Below are 14,202 nucleotides of genomic sequence, written 5' to 3' on the forward strand. Positions count from 1 at the left end.
TATATAGGTTATCTTCTTCATATTATTAACTACGCGTAGCTCTTGTTTCTCATTGTAGTAAATCAGCAAGACAATATGGAAGAGAAGAGGGAGATCGCGAAAGATGTTATGGAAGTAGTTTCCTTTCTGAGATCATTATTGATACTATTTTCATCTTCCTTTTTCAGCATCATTATCATCTCATTTTGGTGTACTCTTCACAATGCAGCTTATTGGAAGCACCCCTATGGTATATCTCAACAAAATTGCCGAAGGTTGTGCTGCTCAAATTGCAGCCAAAATGGAGACGATGCAACCATGCTCAAGTATTAAAGATAGGTGTTTATCTTTCACTCCCCTCATCCTGTTTTTTCGCTCAATATGCAAAATCTTGAATTATTCACATCTTATCTCTAACTTGCAATTCTTAATATGTAGGGTCGCATGGAGTATGATCAAAGATGCAGAAGACAGTGGCCTGATTACGCCTGGAAAGGTTAGTTAAGTTTGTTTTAGAATAAATATATATCAGGAGGAAAAAGGAACACATTATGTGACTCCAAGTACTTTGTCACAAATATTACCTGTACTTCCCTGTGGTCTATGATCAATTATCTGAAAGGCTGAATTGAAACTATTTTTTTGGTTTTCAAAATGTTGAAATAATGGTGGCTGAAGACAGTCCTCATTAAGATATCCAGTGGAAATACTGGCATTGGTCTTGCGTCTATTGCAGCAGCTCGTGGCTATAAACTTGTGATAGGGATGGGAGCAAAATATAGTATTGAAAGAAGGATTGTTCTTAAAGCATTGGGGGCTGAGTTATACATCACAGATCCTGCCAAAGGTATGGATGGTGTGCTTCAGAAGGCCCAAGAGATAATAGAAAGAACACCGAACTGTTATTTTCTTCATCAGAGTGAAAACCCTGCCAATCCAAAGGTGTCTATACAAACAACTCGTTCATTTGTTATAAAAACATCACACTTATCAAGTATTCGTTTTGTAGATCCATTGTGAAGTAACTGGACCTGAAATATGGAATTGTAGCGGAGGGAAAGTTGATATTTTAATTACTGGGATTGGGACTGGTGGCACAGTGACAGGAATTGGAAGGTTTCTTAAAGAGAAGAATCCAGAAATATAGGTAATTAAGGTTATTTGTGACCGGCATTGTTCTTCTTTCCTTTTGACTTGATTTGTGATTTTCTTTCCATCTTTTGTCTTGTCGGAAAATCAGGTATATGGTTTAGAACCAGCTGAAAATGCATTTCTAAATGGAGGACAACTAGGTCAGTCGAGTTTCTTTCCCCTTCGAAAATGCCACTGCATTAGTTCCATATAAAGTTTTTCCAGCTTATCTCTCATACTGTGTTTTCATCACTACTTTCTGTGAATGTATCATAGACTGATATGTGTGATTAAATGTTACCGATAAAGGGCCGCATAAAATCCAAGGAATTGGTCCTAGTTTAATCTCACCTGTTCTCGATCTCAGCATCCTGGATGAAGTTCTTCAAGTAAGGCTGTATACCATATAAGTAGTTGCGTTGGTTGCGTGTTGCAGATATTAATGTATTAATACCACCAACTTTGCTCTTTGGCTGTAATTTGAAACCGCTAGTTGAAGTCAGTGGAGATTGATAGCTGAAATTCCACACATTGTACGTCATGGTTTTTTACTCTCTTCAGCAAAGAGGTTTTCTATTGTGTTAGCTAGATTGTCATACATTCTCGTTTCACTTCCATGGTCGAGAGTATATTAGGTACATATATTCTCTTCTTCCTATTATTGAATATGTTTAGCTCTTGTTTCTTGTTGCAGTAAGTCAGCAAGACAATATGGAAGCGAAGAGTACTCATGAGATCGCGAAAGATGTAGTTTCCTTTCTGAAATCTTAATTTCTTGGTACAATCTTTACATATTGCTATTTCAGCATCGAATCATCTCATTTTGTTGTCTGCACAATGTAGCTTATTGGAAACACCCCTATGGTATATCTCAACAAAGTAGTTGAAGGTTGTGCTGCCCAATTTGCAGCCAAATTAGAGTATATGCAACCATCTGCAAGTGTCAAAGACAGGTGTTTAACCTTCAATCCCCTCATCCAGTTTATACATCATTCCTATTGAAAATCTTGAATTTACGGAATTTTTCACATCTGTTACTGATTTGTAGGATTGCATATAGTATGATCAAAGATGCAGAAGATAAGGGCCTAATTACTCCTGGAAAGGTTTGTGAAATTGGTTTCGAGAATACTTATTAACAGCTTGAAAAGATGTTATATGACTCTCAAGTGTGATGATAAAACTAGGATTAACATAACTTTTCATGTTATTTGAATTCTGTCCTATTGTCTGAAACTGCTGAACTGAAATGATTTCCTTGTATTTTCAAATGTTGAATTAATGACGGCCGGAAGAGTGTCCTTCTTGATGTAACCAGTGATAATACCGACATTGGGCTTGCATTTATAGCTGCAGCTCGTGGCTACAAACTCATGATAGTGATGCCATCATCTTATAGTCTTGAGAGAAGGATTGTTCTTAAAGCTTTGGGGGCTGAGTTATACATCAAAGATCCAGCCAAAGGTTCTGATGGTGTGCTTCAGAAGGTTCAAGAAATACTAGATAGGACCCCAAACTGTCATTTTCTTCATCAGTTTGAGAATCTTGCCAATCCAAAGGTGTCTCCAATACAAATAATTTGTTCATTAATTTGCTACAAAAACGTCTCTCATACTTATCAAGTATGAATGTACAGATCCATTATGAAACAACTGGACCAGAAATATGGAAGAGCACAGGAGGAAAAGTTGATATTTTCATTGCAGGGATTGGGACTGGAGGCACGGTGACGGGAGCAGGAAGGTTCCTCAAGAAGAAGAATCCAGAAATAAAGGTATATGGTATAGAACCAGTTGAAAATGCAATTTTAAATGGAGGTCAACTAGGTCAGTACATAGGAATTCCCCTGTTTTCATTTCTGCTTCGGTGAACTATTATTTATCATATACTGATTGATATGTATGTAATTAATGTTAAAGGGCCGCATAAAATTCAAGGAATTGGTGTTGGTTTTATTCCAGACGTTCTCAATCTCAGGATCCTGGATGGAGTTCTTCAAGTAAGGCTGTATACTATATATATACTAGTTGTCAAATTTTACAAACATTTAAATTTGTATGACTGTCTAATCAGGTATCTAGTGATGAAGCTATTGAAATGGCAAAGCTTCTTGCATTGAAAGAAGGCCTGCTGGTAAGTTCACCTGTCAATAAAGATCACTTCTGAGTCCTCCATTCTTATATCATTGCAACTATCAGGTAGGAATATTGTCAGGGGCGGCAGCTGCTGCAGCAATTCAATTAGCAAAAAAGCCTGAAAATGCTGGGAAACTTATTGCAGTAAGTTAGATCTGTTTCATTAAGCTTATCGATCGATAACATGCTTTCTCTGTCTCCTTTAAACATTTGAACACTGGCCTAAAATTATGTATGCAGATTATTTTAGCTAGTTCTGGAGAGCGTTATCTTTCCACTGTGCTGTTTGATTCCATTCGAGAAGAGGTGGAAAACATGACTTTTGAGTAACTTTATGCAATGTTGTAACTTGAGCTAAAAATAATAAAAACTTCTGAAATGTTGTAACCTCTTAAATGGATATGAACTTATTGTTCACTTGTACATTCTTATATTATATGAATGGTACAAACAGAAACTATTTGTTCTCCTACAGATATTAACTTCTCTTGTGCTAAGAGGTCTATTTTTACTTGTCTCTTTTATAGTTTACATGAGAATTAACCCCTCCTTCTTAAACTTACAAGGCTTAAAAGTTTGAATCAGACAAAATATAACCTCTCTCTTAATCAGGGGAGGATCTAAGTGTGAGGTAGGGGTTCACCCGAACCCCCTCGGCCGAAAAATTACACATATACTAAGGCCAGATTTGAATATTATAAGTATATAACCTTAAATGAACCCCCTCAACACAACTGAAAGGCGTAGCTCAGTGGTCTTGGAGGTTCATTAATTAGCAGAGGTCGTGTGTTCGATCCTCTCTTTATCTGTTTTGCTCAAGCATAAACATTGGATCTAAAATATTATGTAATTTTTTTATATAGTTGAAATGAAAAATATTTCAATTCTCTCTCTTTCGATGCTCTCAATACTAATTTAAAGTCTTAGCTAAACTTATATAATTTCTGATTTATTTTTAATATCAACACCTTCTCAAGTAAGGAAAAAATCAAATTATATATAATGTCACACTTAATTAATTAATTTTTTTTGTATATATTTTACTAGTTTTATATATGCAAGATTTTTGTATTTTGTCAACTTTTATCATTTATGTTATCGACCTATATCGCTTGTTCATTTTATCTATATTTTTTATCAATCAACCTATAAATATTGATGTTGTTTAATATTTTTATTTTTATCGTTATTGAGCACTAAATAAGTATTACAGTTCTAATAATTCAACTCTTATACCTTTTCTAAAAAATTGTTCTTTTTTGGGTATTAATTTGAATTTTTTTGAAAAAAAAAATAAAGTAAGACGCACAATATATTTTTAAAAAGGGCTCAATGGTGAAGAGAAAAAATAGGCAAAAAAATATTAAAAGGACATGATAATGCTGGTTAAAATTTAGTGGGCACCTCTTTTTGCTTTTCATCCTATAATTTTTATATATTTAATTCTTTATATTTCGAACCCCCTAATAAAAATTATGCATCCGCCACTGCTCTCTTTCAAAGTTCCTATAACTCATTACACGTGTGTTGCATGTTTATCCCTTAATACTTTATAAAACTTGTACATGATTCACTTTATATTGACAGTTATTTATCGCATATTATTTCAATACATAAATTAGGATATAGTTAGATACATATAATTTTTAACATAACATCTCAGTCCCAAGCCATATATTACACCTCAACAAACTTATTCTTTAGTTTTTTATGCCTTTTTATTTATATTTTCATGCACAATTAGATGTGGCAATATCATGTCTTTCCTGTAAATTTCAATTTCAATTTTCTACAAAAGAAAAAAAAAATGTTGGAAAATAAACAAAACAGAAAAAAAAACTACAAAAAATGGAAAACTGAAGAAATTACTACCGTACTAAACGTTTTCGGAAAATAAAAGGAACATACCCAGTTGTTTTTCGGCTTCCTTTCCATATATTTAATATTTTAAATTAATTGATATTTTATTTTTAATACAACTAAAGTCTGCATTTTTTTTTTGTATTAATGAATATTATAAGTTGCCTAAACTAATGGTTAATGGAGAAATAAGTTTCAGTTATATACATGTGTTTGAGAATTAGTAGATAAATAAAAATAACATAACATATACTATATAAATTTTAAATTTTTGATAATCCAAATTAAAGAGATGTTTGTGTAACACCAGCACCTTCGAAAAATTTTATGGTGAATGAGGTATGCCATGTAATAATTGTAAGAGGGATTTTTTTAATAGACAAAAGTACATTTTGTAGGTCCCATGTCTTTCCAACCTCTCCCTTGCTCTTTTCACTCATCGACCCCACCTTCTATTTACCCTCTCTTTAAATATGAAGTACTTAATATTATTATTTTTTAATTTTAATATATTTCATTACATAAATTTAAAATAATACAATAACAAGATCAAAGAAAATAAATAGTATTATATTAAAATTAGCATTTCATTATTTCTTAAAATTAATATTTATTTTCCTTACCTTTTTTTATAGTTCATAATACTCATTTGTCAAAAATCAAATAGAGATAAATATATTGATACTAATTTAAATTTGAAGTCAAACAATTACGTACTTAAAAAAGTTAAACTAAGATGCATGCACTTAACCTCATAAAAAATTAATTGTTTTAGTTTTAGGATAAACATAAATAGTTATTTAAATTACATTAATCAAATTGTTTTTTTTAATTTTACTCTCTCCATCATTTTATTCGATTTTTTTTTTCTCAAAATTCAAGCTATAAAATGTATTTTTTTCATATGCTAACATGATAAGAATTACAACTTATAGTATTTTTGGTTGAATTGCAACTTAGTGGGAATGATTATTTATGAACAAACATTATAAGTTGTAGTTCTTATGTTAATATAAAAAATAAAAATATATTTTAAAATATTAATTAAATTTCACATTGCTTGATTTCAAGAATAAAAAGATATCATATAAATTGACGAAAGAGTATGTATATATTTAAGTGTTTATGAAAAAAATTCAATTTTGGGTTACATTAATGTCACACCCCAAACTTGAGGGGAGTAACTAGCTCCTAATGCCAAAACTCAGGCCCGAGCCGACCCTGCTGAACCATTTGCTACTAGCGCATGGCAACCACACACAATCAAGAAAACAAACAAGTATATCTCTGTCAACTGATCTATAAAAGAAACAGTTACTCCCAGGAGATCATATAAATAAATAGTCAACTAGCACAAAAGTCTTGATTGGGCCGTCGAGGCCACCATGATATCTATACCAAAACTAAAAGCAGGTATATATCATTACAATACATAAAATAGCTCACAAGCTTCAGCAAACCAACAGCATAGGTCAGTATGGCCATAACGTAGCTATACACCCCACACACTAGTCTGCAAGCCTCTAAGAGTAGTAAAGATTAGCAGGACAGGGCCCCAGCCTACCCATAAAGATATATACAACTAAAGGTAACAAACTCTCAACTCTGGCAACTCCGAAGAAAAGGGCTAGCCAACAGGATAAAAGTCAATCCTACTACTGAGGAGGTCTACTCGATCATCTGTCAGGACCTGCATGCATGAATGCAGCGCCCCCAAGGCAATAGGGCGTCAGTACAAAATAATGTACAGAGTATGAAAGGCAATAGACTATGAGGAGGTATCCTGATATACTGAAATAATCTGATAAATGAATCAAGGATAAGATAAGTGTACTGACCTGCTCTTAAATCTAAACTTATCAAAAATAATAAAACAACAACCTACACAAGCCCCCATAAGCTCAAAAGGTTCCAATCAGCCTATATACCCCTATCGGTAGTCCCCTAGCCCCGTAGGCAATCACATAGCCCTTTTAGGCATTAATATAGCCCTGTAGGCAACTCATAGCTCTCTTAGGCAACAACATGGCCCTGTGGGAAGCACATAGTCTTCTTAGGCGTCAATATAGCCATGTAGGCAACTCATAGCCCTTATAGGCATCAATATAGCCCCGTAGGCAACTCATAGCCCATTTAGGCATCCATATAACCCTGTAGGCAGCACATAGCCCTTCTAGACATAGATCACATTCCTGCAGCTAACCACAATAGCCCCAAGGGCAACAATAACAATCCAATCGCTAAAAGTGAGCAATTTAGTTATAAGCAATCTATACAAATAGCCTCTAAGTCGTATCCAACACAGGGACTCTACTAACTGAATAAGAATCCCCATAAGGAAGGATTATATTAACTTAAGCAGCCAACAATCAACAATAATGGCTACAAGTGTAACAAGGATAACAATCCAATTACATTGCTCCTAAGCTTTAAGGAAACATGACGTAAGTAGGGAGTAGCCTTAACATACCTTTCCAATGAACGTTTGAAATACTGTAGTTCCTTCACGAAAGTTGTTCCTTATGTCCTAAGCTTCGCAAATACTATATATACACAGTTGGTACACACCTATAAACAATTCATAATTAATCTTAAATCGGCAGATTTGCCATATTACCCCAACTTGTCGAAACGTCCATAGAAATTCATAAAAACAACCATTAAAGGGTCCCGAAATGATTACCTTAGTTAACCAAGTGTAAACCTTGAAGAAACACCAATAACTACAAATTTATATCTTCAAAAATCAGCTCCAAACACAACTAATAGAAGGGAAAATGATTGTCACGTGTAGGGATTACAGTTCTAGGCACGGGGGCAATGTTTAATGGTAGAAATCGTCAAAAACTAACCTTCATCATGCTAGAACTCCATAGGAACTCTCTCTTAAGCTTTATCTCTGGTTTGGAACTGAAATGCAATGATTTCATGGCTTAAAACGTTAAATAAGCTGACATATCATATTTTTTACCCGACCCGAATTCTGCCCCGGTTGTTCCTAGTAAAACCCTCATAACTTTTTGCTCTGATGTCAGTTTGATTCAGAGTTTTGTGCGTTGCAAACTAGACTCGTAGGCCTTCGATTTAATGGGTGATAGGCCTTCTAACTCTTTATATATTGGGAGAAAACATCCAAGACATTTGACCCAAATTTTAGACAAATCTTTAAAAAGGAACTTACGATAACTTTCGTCAACTTTTATTTTGCCACTTACTTAACTTCAAAACTTGAGATACAACCCTTGAACACTTAAAATATGACATACCATATCATTTTTAATTTATTACTCACCCTCCTTGTCTTTCCACAAAGATACGAGTTAATTTAGACGTTTTGGAAAGTCGGGGTGTTACAATTACGAGAGTACAAAAACTTATGTAATTATTTGTCAAAATTATTGATGCTATTTCCATGATATTTTCTTGTGAATATTTGATGAATTTAAGTATATATGAAATTATTGAAAGAGAAAAAATAATAATTTATACCCCTTTCGTTTTTCGTATTTAGTTTTTTTTTTTTTCTTTTACGGATTCTTTATGAAATTATAAATTAAAACGGTACTTTATTAATTTACTCCTTAAGAATTGTTTTTGCAATTTTACAAATTTTGTTTATATTTTTAAGAACAATTTATTATTAGTGTAATGAAAATAAAAATAAAAATATAATTTAATTTGTTAATTGACAAATCATTTTTAATAATTATTTTTAGTAATGTAAATAATCAATACATGAAAGAAAAATAATATCAAATGTTAAAGTACGATGAATTAGACTAAATTTTACATTTTTTATAAATAAAATTATTTTTAAAAAAAAAAGAAGAAGAAGAGATGTTGAAAAATTGAAAATTTCAATCAAAGAGAAAAAGTTAAAAAGGAAGAGAGAGAAATGGATTTGGCCCATTTTTCTAAAAATGGGACCCAATAATCCACTTGGTAAATTCTAAGAAGAGACTCATACAACTTGTGTTTGCCACATCATATCTATCCCTCATCCATTATAAAAAATTTCCTCATCCACCCCACCTTCTAGAGAATTTTTATGGTGGATGAGGTATGCCATGTAATAATTGTAAGAGGGATATTTTTAATAGAAAAAAGTACATTTTATAAGTCTCATGTGTTTTCAACCTCTCCATTTCTCCTCTCTCTCTTTAATATGAAGTACTTGATATTATTATTTTTTTAATTTTAATATATTTTATTACATAAATTTAAAAGGCAAAATGGTCTGGTGGATACCTATACTTGTACCCGTTTGTATTGTGAAACCTTCTACTTACCCCTTTGTCATTTGAACCCTTACATTTAATAAAATACAATATATCAAACCCCTCTGACCATTAACCATGCTTATGTGGCATTAATATGGTTGAGTTGGCAAGAGAGTGAGACCACACGCCTATTAAGGCAAGTGAACATCATATTTAAATTTTAAAAATATTTAAATTAAAAGAGTAAAATAAAAGCAAGTGGAAGCAATGAATTTGCTTTAAAAAATATTAAATAATAAAAAGAAAACGTCCTCAACCCCACCATTTTTTTCTTGAAGGCAAACAACTAGATGCAAATTTTAAAGGTGTCATCATAAACCTCATCAGCTTGCCAAGATCAAATTTAGGGGTCTTGACTCTTTCGGATTTTACCTTTCGAATATAATCATTTTTAGGGAAAATTTAGGGGTCTTGATTCATGGATGAATTTTACAATCATCTTCCTGCGAATCTAACAATGGTTGTCATATCTTGCTTGGTTTCCCTTCAAGTCACAGAAACTTGCTTGATTTCTCATGATCGCAATCATCTTTCTGCAGATCTGACAATGCGTTGAGATTTGTTTTGACTATGCGTACTTTTCTTTTTCTTTAGATGGTCTAGTACACCAGAGGCGGCAAGGAGTATGCTAGTACACCGGAGGCAGCGATGAATGTTCTGGCCTTCTGGTACGCCGGAGAGGATGGAGAGCATAGGGGGTCCCTAGTGATTCGCAGGAGTCGTTGATGGTACGGAAAAAGAAAGACGGTGGAGAGGGGAACGAGGCTTGTGAGGGGCAATGAGCTGGTGCGGCGGCTTATGGTTTTTGGATTTGTGGAGGTTGGAGAAGGATGAGGTAAGAAAAATGGTGAAAGTGTGCGACGAAGACGGAGACAGATGAGGGAGAGAGCATTTGTGGTCTCGTCGGCAAGTGGAGTGGTGGCAACGACAAATTTCTCCGTCGATTGGGCCTTTTCACGGTGAAAATGGCTAATGTAGGGAGTCCCAAAATTTTAATTTAGAAGAATTATTAAAAAAATTTGTAAAGTTTGAACCAAAGTTTTATGATTTTTTGTCCAAAAAGAAATTATTATAAAAAATAAAAAATGATAGTGGCAAAATTTATCTTACATGGAATGTGACATCAACGCAATTGAGAATCACGATGAGTTGAAAGGGTTCAACATGTTGAGTTTAAATGAGTTCGAGGGTTCAGATGACAAAGGGGTAAGTAGAAGAGTTCACAATACAAACGGGAACGGGTACAAGTACAAGGGTCCACTAGACCATTTAGCCAATTTAAAATAATACAATAACAAGATCAAAGAAAAAAAATAGTACTATATTAAAATTAGCATTTCATTATTTCTTAAAATTAATATTTATTTTCCTTACCTTTTTTTATAGTTCATAATACTCATTTGTCAAAAATCAAATAGAGATAAATATATTGATACTAATTTAAATTTGAAGTCAAATTATTACATACTTAAAAAAGTTAAACTAAGATGCGTGCACTTAACCACATAAAAAGTTAATTGTTTTAGTTTTAGGATAAACATAAATAGTTATTTAAATTACATTAATTAAATTATTATTTTTCCATTTTACTCTCTCCATTATTTTATTCGATTTTTTTTTTCGAAATTCAAGCTATAAAATGTATTTTTTTCATATGCTAACATGATAAGAATTACAACTTATAGTATTTTTGGTTGAATTGCAATTTAGTGGGAAGGATTATTTATGAACAAACATTATAAGTTGTAGTTCTTATGTTAATATAAAAAATAAAAATATATTTTAAAATATTAATTAAATTTCACATTGCTTGATTTCAAGAATTAAAAGATATGATATAAATTGACGGAAGAGTATGTAAATATTTAAGTGTTTATGAAAATTTTTGATTTTGGGTTACATTAAGATAGTACAAAAACTTATGTAATTATTTGTCAAAATTATTGATGCTCTTTCCATTATATTTTCTTGGGAATATTTGATGAATTTAAGTATATATGAAATTATTGAAAGAAAAAGAAATAATAATTTATACCCCTTTTGTTTTTCGTATTAGTTATTTATTTTTTCTTTTACGGATTCTTTATGAAATTATAAATAAAAACGATACTTTATTAATTTACTCCTTAAGAATTGTTTTTGCAATTTTACAAATTTTGTTTACATTTTTAAGAATAATTAATTATTAGTGTAATGAAAATAAAAATAAAAATATAATTTAATTTGTTAATTGACAAATAATTTTTAGTGATGTAAATAATCAATACATGAAAGAAAAATAATATCAAATGTTAAAAGCACGATGAATTAGACTAAATTTTATATATAAATAAAATTATTTTTAAAAGAAGAGATGTTGAAAAATTGAAGATTTCAATCAAAGAGAAAAAGTTAAAAAGAAAGAGAGAGAAATGGATTTGGCCCATTTTTCTGAAAAGGGAAAAGGGTAAAGGGTCTGATATACCCCTCAACTTTGTCATTTAGAGCTAATATATCTCTCGTAATGAAAATGACTCATATATACCCCTACTTATATATAAAGGACTCACATATACCCTTTTCCTCTAACGGAAATGAAAAAAAAAAATTAGTTTAATTTTTTATTTTAAATTTTAAAAAAATATATAATCCCATATGAGTATATTTAATCCTCCTCAAACATATTTTTTTGACTTTTTTTTTTGTTTCAATGACTAATTTAGATTTATTATTTTGATGGTCAAATTTATTTATGTTTCACTAATATTCTTGTAAAACTTATTATAGATGACCAAAAATTTTCTTCAAATACAAAAATTAAATTACAATATAGACCAAAAAAAATAGTTTTAAATTATAATATAGCCACAAAAAAATTGTTTTAAATTTTTTCTTTACACTAAGGAAAGGAATGAAAGAAAAAAATAAAATAAGAATAAGAAACTCAAATAATTATAATCAAAGAAGTAAAAAAATAATTTATGTATAAAAAAGATTAAAATATACCTTTAACTTTGCTAGAAGAATCATATATACCCCTAAATAATTTTTAAGAAAATTAAAAGTAAAAAATATAAATTTAAAACTAATTTTTTCACTTCCGTTAAATGAAGGGTATATGTGAGCTCATTTTTGTAACGGTAGGGATATATGTGAGCCGTTTGTATAACGGTAAGGGTATATATGAGTCACTTTCATAACGAGAGACATATCAGCTCCAAATGACAAAGTTGAGGGGTATATCAGGCCCTTTTCCCTTCTGAAAATGGGACCCAATAATCCACTTGACAAATTCTAAGAAGAGCCTCATACAACTTGTGTCTGCCACATCGTATCTATCCCTCATCCATTATAAAAATTTTCCTCTAGCCAATAATAGTTGTTCATTATTGATTTGACACACTCTTAAAAAATTATAAATAGAAGGGTAATTTTATATCATCCTTTGAATATAATAAATATAATATCTTGAAAAATGTAATAGGGAAATGACTGTAATTAATAACAAGGGTAAATTAGGAACTAAGTGTAAAATTATCCATGAATTTTATAAAATGGATAAGTATTATTGGACATCTATTTTTAATATAGTGGACAAATATTATTGGACGGAGGGAATATTATATTATAAATATTGTATTATTTTTAGTATAGGGTCCAGCCATGGGCGGAGCTACCCTTGCCCGAGTGGTGTCAAGCGACACCCCTTTGTCGGAAAATTATGTTGTCTAGGTAGGCTAAATTTTTATTTTATTACTATATATAATATAGTTGGCACTCTTTAAAACAAGATGAAGAGTTAGCTCAGTGGTTGAGGGGCTGCAGAATATCTCCTTAATCTTTGGTCTTGAACATCAGGGGTTTGAACCTGGTTGGAATTTCTTATTTTTATAACGTTTCTTCTTTTTATAACGTCTTTGTTTTATTAAAATTAAGACTTCAAGAAGCGTCTTTTGTTTTAAAATTTTAGAAAACTGAAGCTTTTTTTTTTCCGCCAATTTTTGAGCGATTGACTTAAATAAAGTTGACTTTACTATTTTATTTTTTAAAAGAAAAAATGTACTTTATAGATTAAACAAATCCCTAATTTCAAAAATTAAAGGGTTTGAGGAGGAAGAGCCCCAAAAAATCGTTTTTGTTCGCTGCCTTCGATGTGACTCTTCGTCGGGCGTCACCAAACGATTGTGATGATGTAATTATTTTTTGCTTTCATTACTTAAATTTATTTTGTTGATTTTTATGTGTACTTACTACTTTGTATTTTGACACCCCTCAATATAAATTCTGGCTCCGCCACTGGGTCCAGCTGTTGTCGCCAAAACAGGCAGAAGGAAAGGAAAGTGGACATCAAGGATATATATCACTGTGAAGATAAACACAAAGGTTGGTCATTATTTTTGGGGAAACTAGTGAAGTAGAGAAAAATCAAGAGTTGGATATTAAGAGTTTAATGCCTCAAGGGATGGGCTAGTTACTTGCCATCGTTCAAGGTATGTAAAGCTAAAATCTCCTTTTACTTGAAATCTGAATAATATCTCAAAAGGTCATTCATCTATGAGTATTTATGTTATAAAGTTATTTAACTATGTTTTGTATTAATAAAGTCATTCAATTTAAGGTTTTTCTCCTATGAAATTACTCAACTTAAACTTTATTCTTATAAAATCACTCAACCAACTTTTTCAATAAAAAGATATTAACATGATAAAATATATGATTTTTTGTATCATATAAAATACGAATCCCACACATAAAATTAAGATCACTGCACACTAAGAAATTTGCATGAATTTAATTATATCAAAATTAAGTCTAAATTTAATTAAAATCACTGACGA

The 14,202-nt window shown here is 31.4% G+C and overlaps 2 protein-coding genes and 1 pseudogene across 1 annotated transcript; all 3 read left to right on the forward strand.

Annotated features, from left to right (window-relative positions):
• The window catches only part of LOC125816821 (cysteine synthase-like), an 85,157-nt gene that overhangs the window by 63,280 nt on the left and 7,675 nt on the right, over window positions 1-14,202 (forward strand).
• LOC125816165 (cysteine synthase-like) lies at window positions 76-1,520 on the forward strand (annotated as a pseudogene).
• Window positions 1,822-3,575, forward strand: LOC125816823 (cysteine synthase-like). Its single transcript, XM_049496449.1, has 9 exons — window positions 1,822-1,860; window positions 1,954-2,063; window positions 2,159-2,216; window positions 2,406-2,669; window positions 2,747-2,936; window positions 3,030-3,109; window positions 3,184-3,243; window positions 3,309-3,389; window positions 3,486-3,575. Exons 1-9 carry the CDS (start codon window positions 1,822-1,824, stop codon window positions 3,573-3,575), a joined length of 972 nt encoding a protein of 323 aa, XP_049352406.1.

This window comes from Solanum verrucosum, unplaced genomic scaffold, assembly GCF_900185275.1.
Source record: "Solanum verrucosum unplaced genomic scaffold, falcon-dt-bn FXZP01000261.1, whole genome shotgun sequence".
In the NCBI taxonomy this organism is placed as follows: domain Eukaryota; kingdom Viridiplantae; phylum Streptophyta; class Magnoliopsida; order Solanales; family Solanaceae; genus Solanum; species Solanum verrucosum.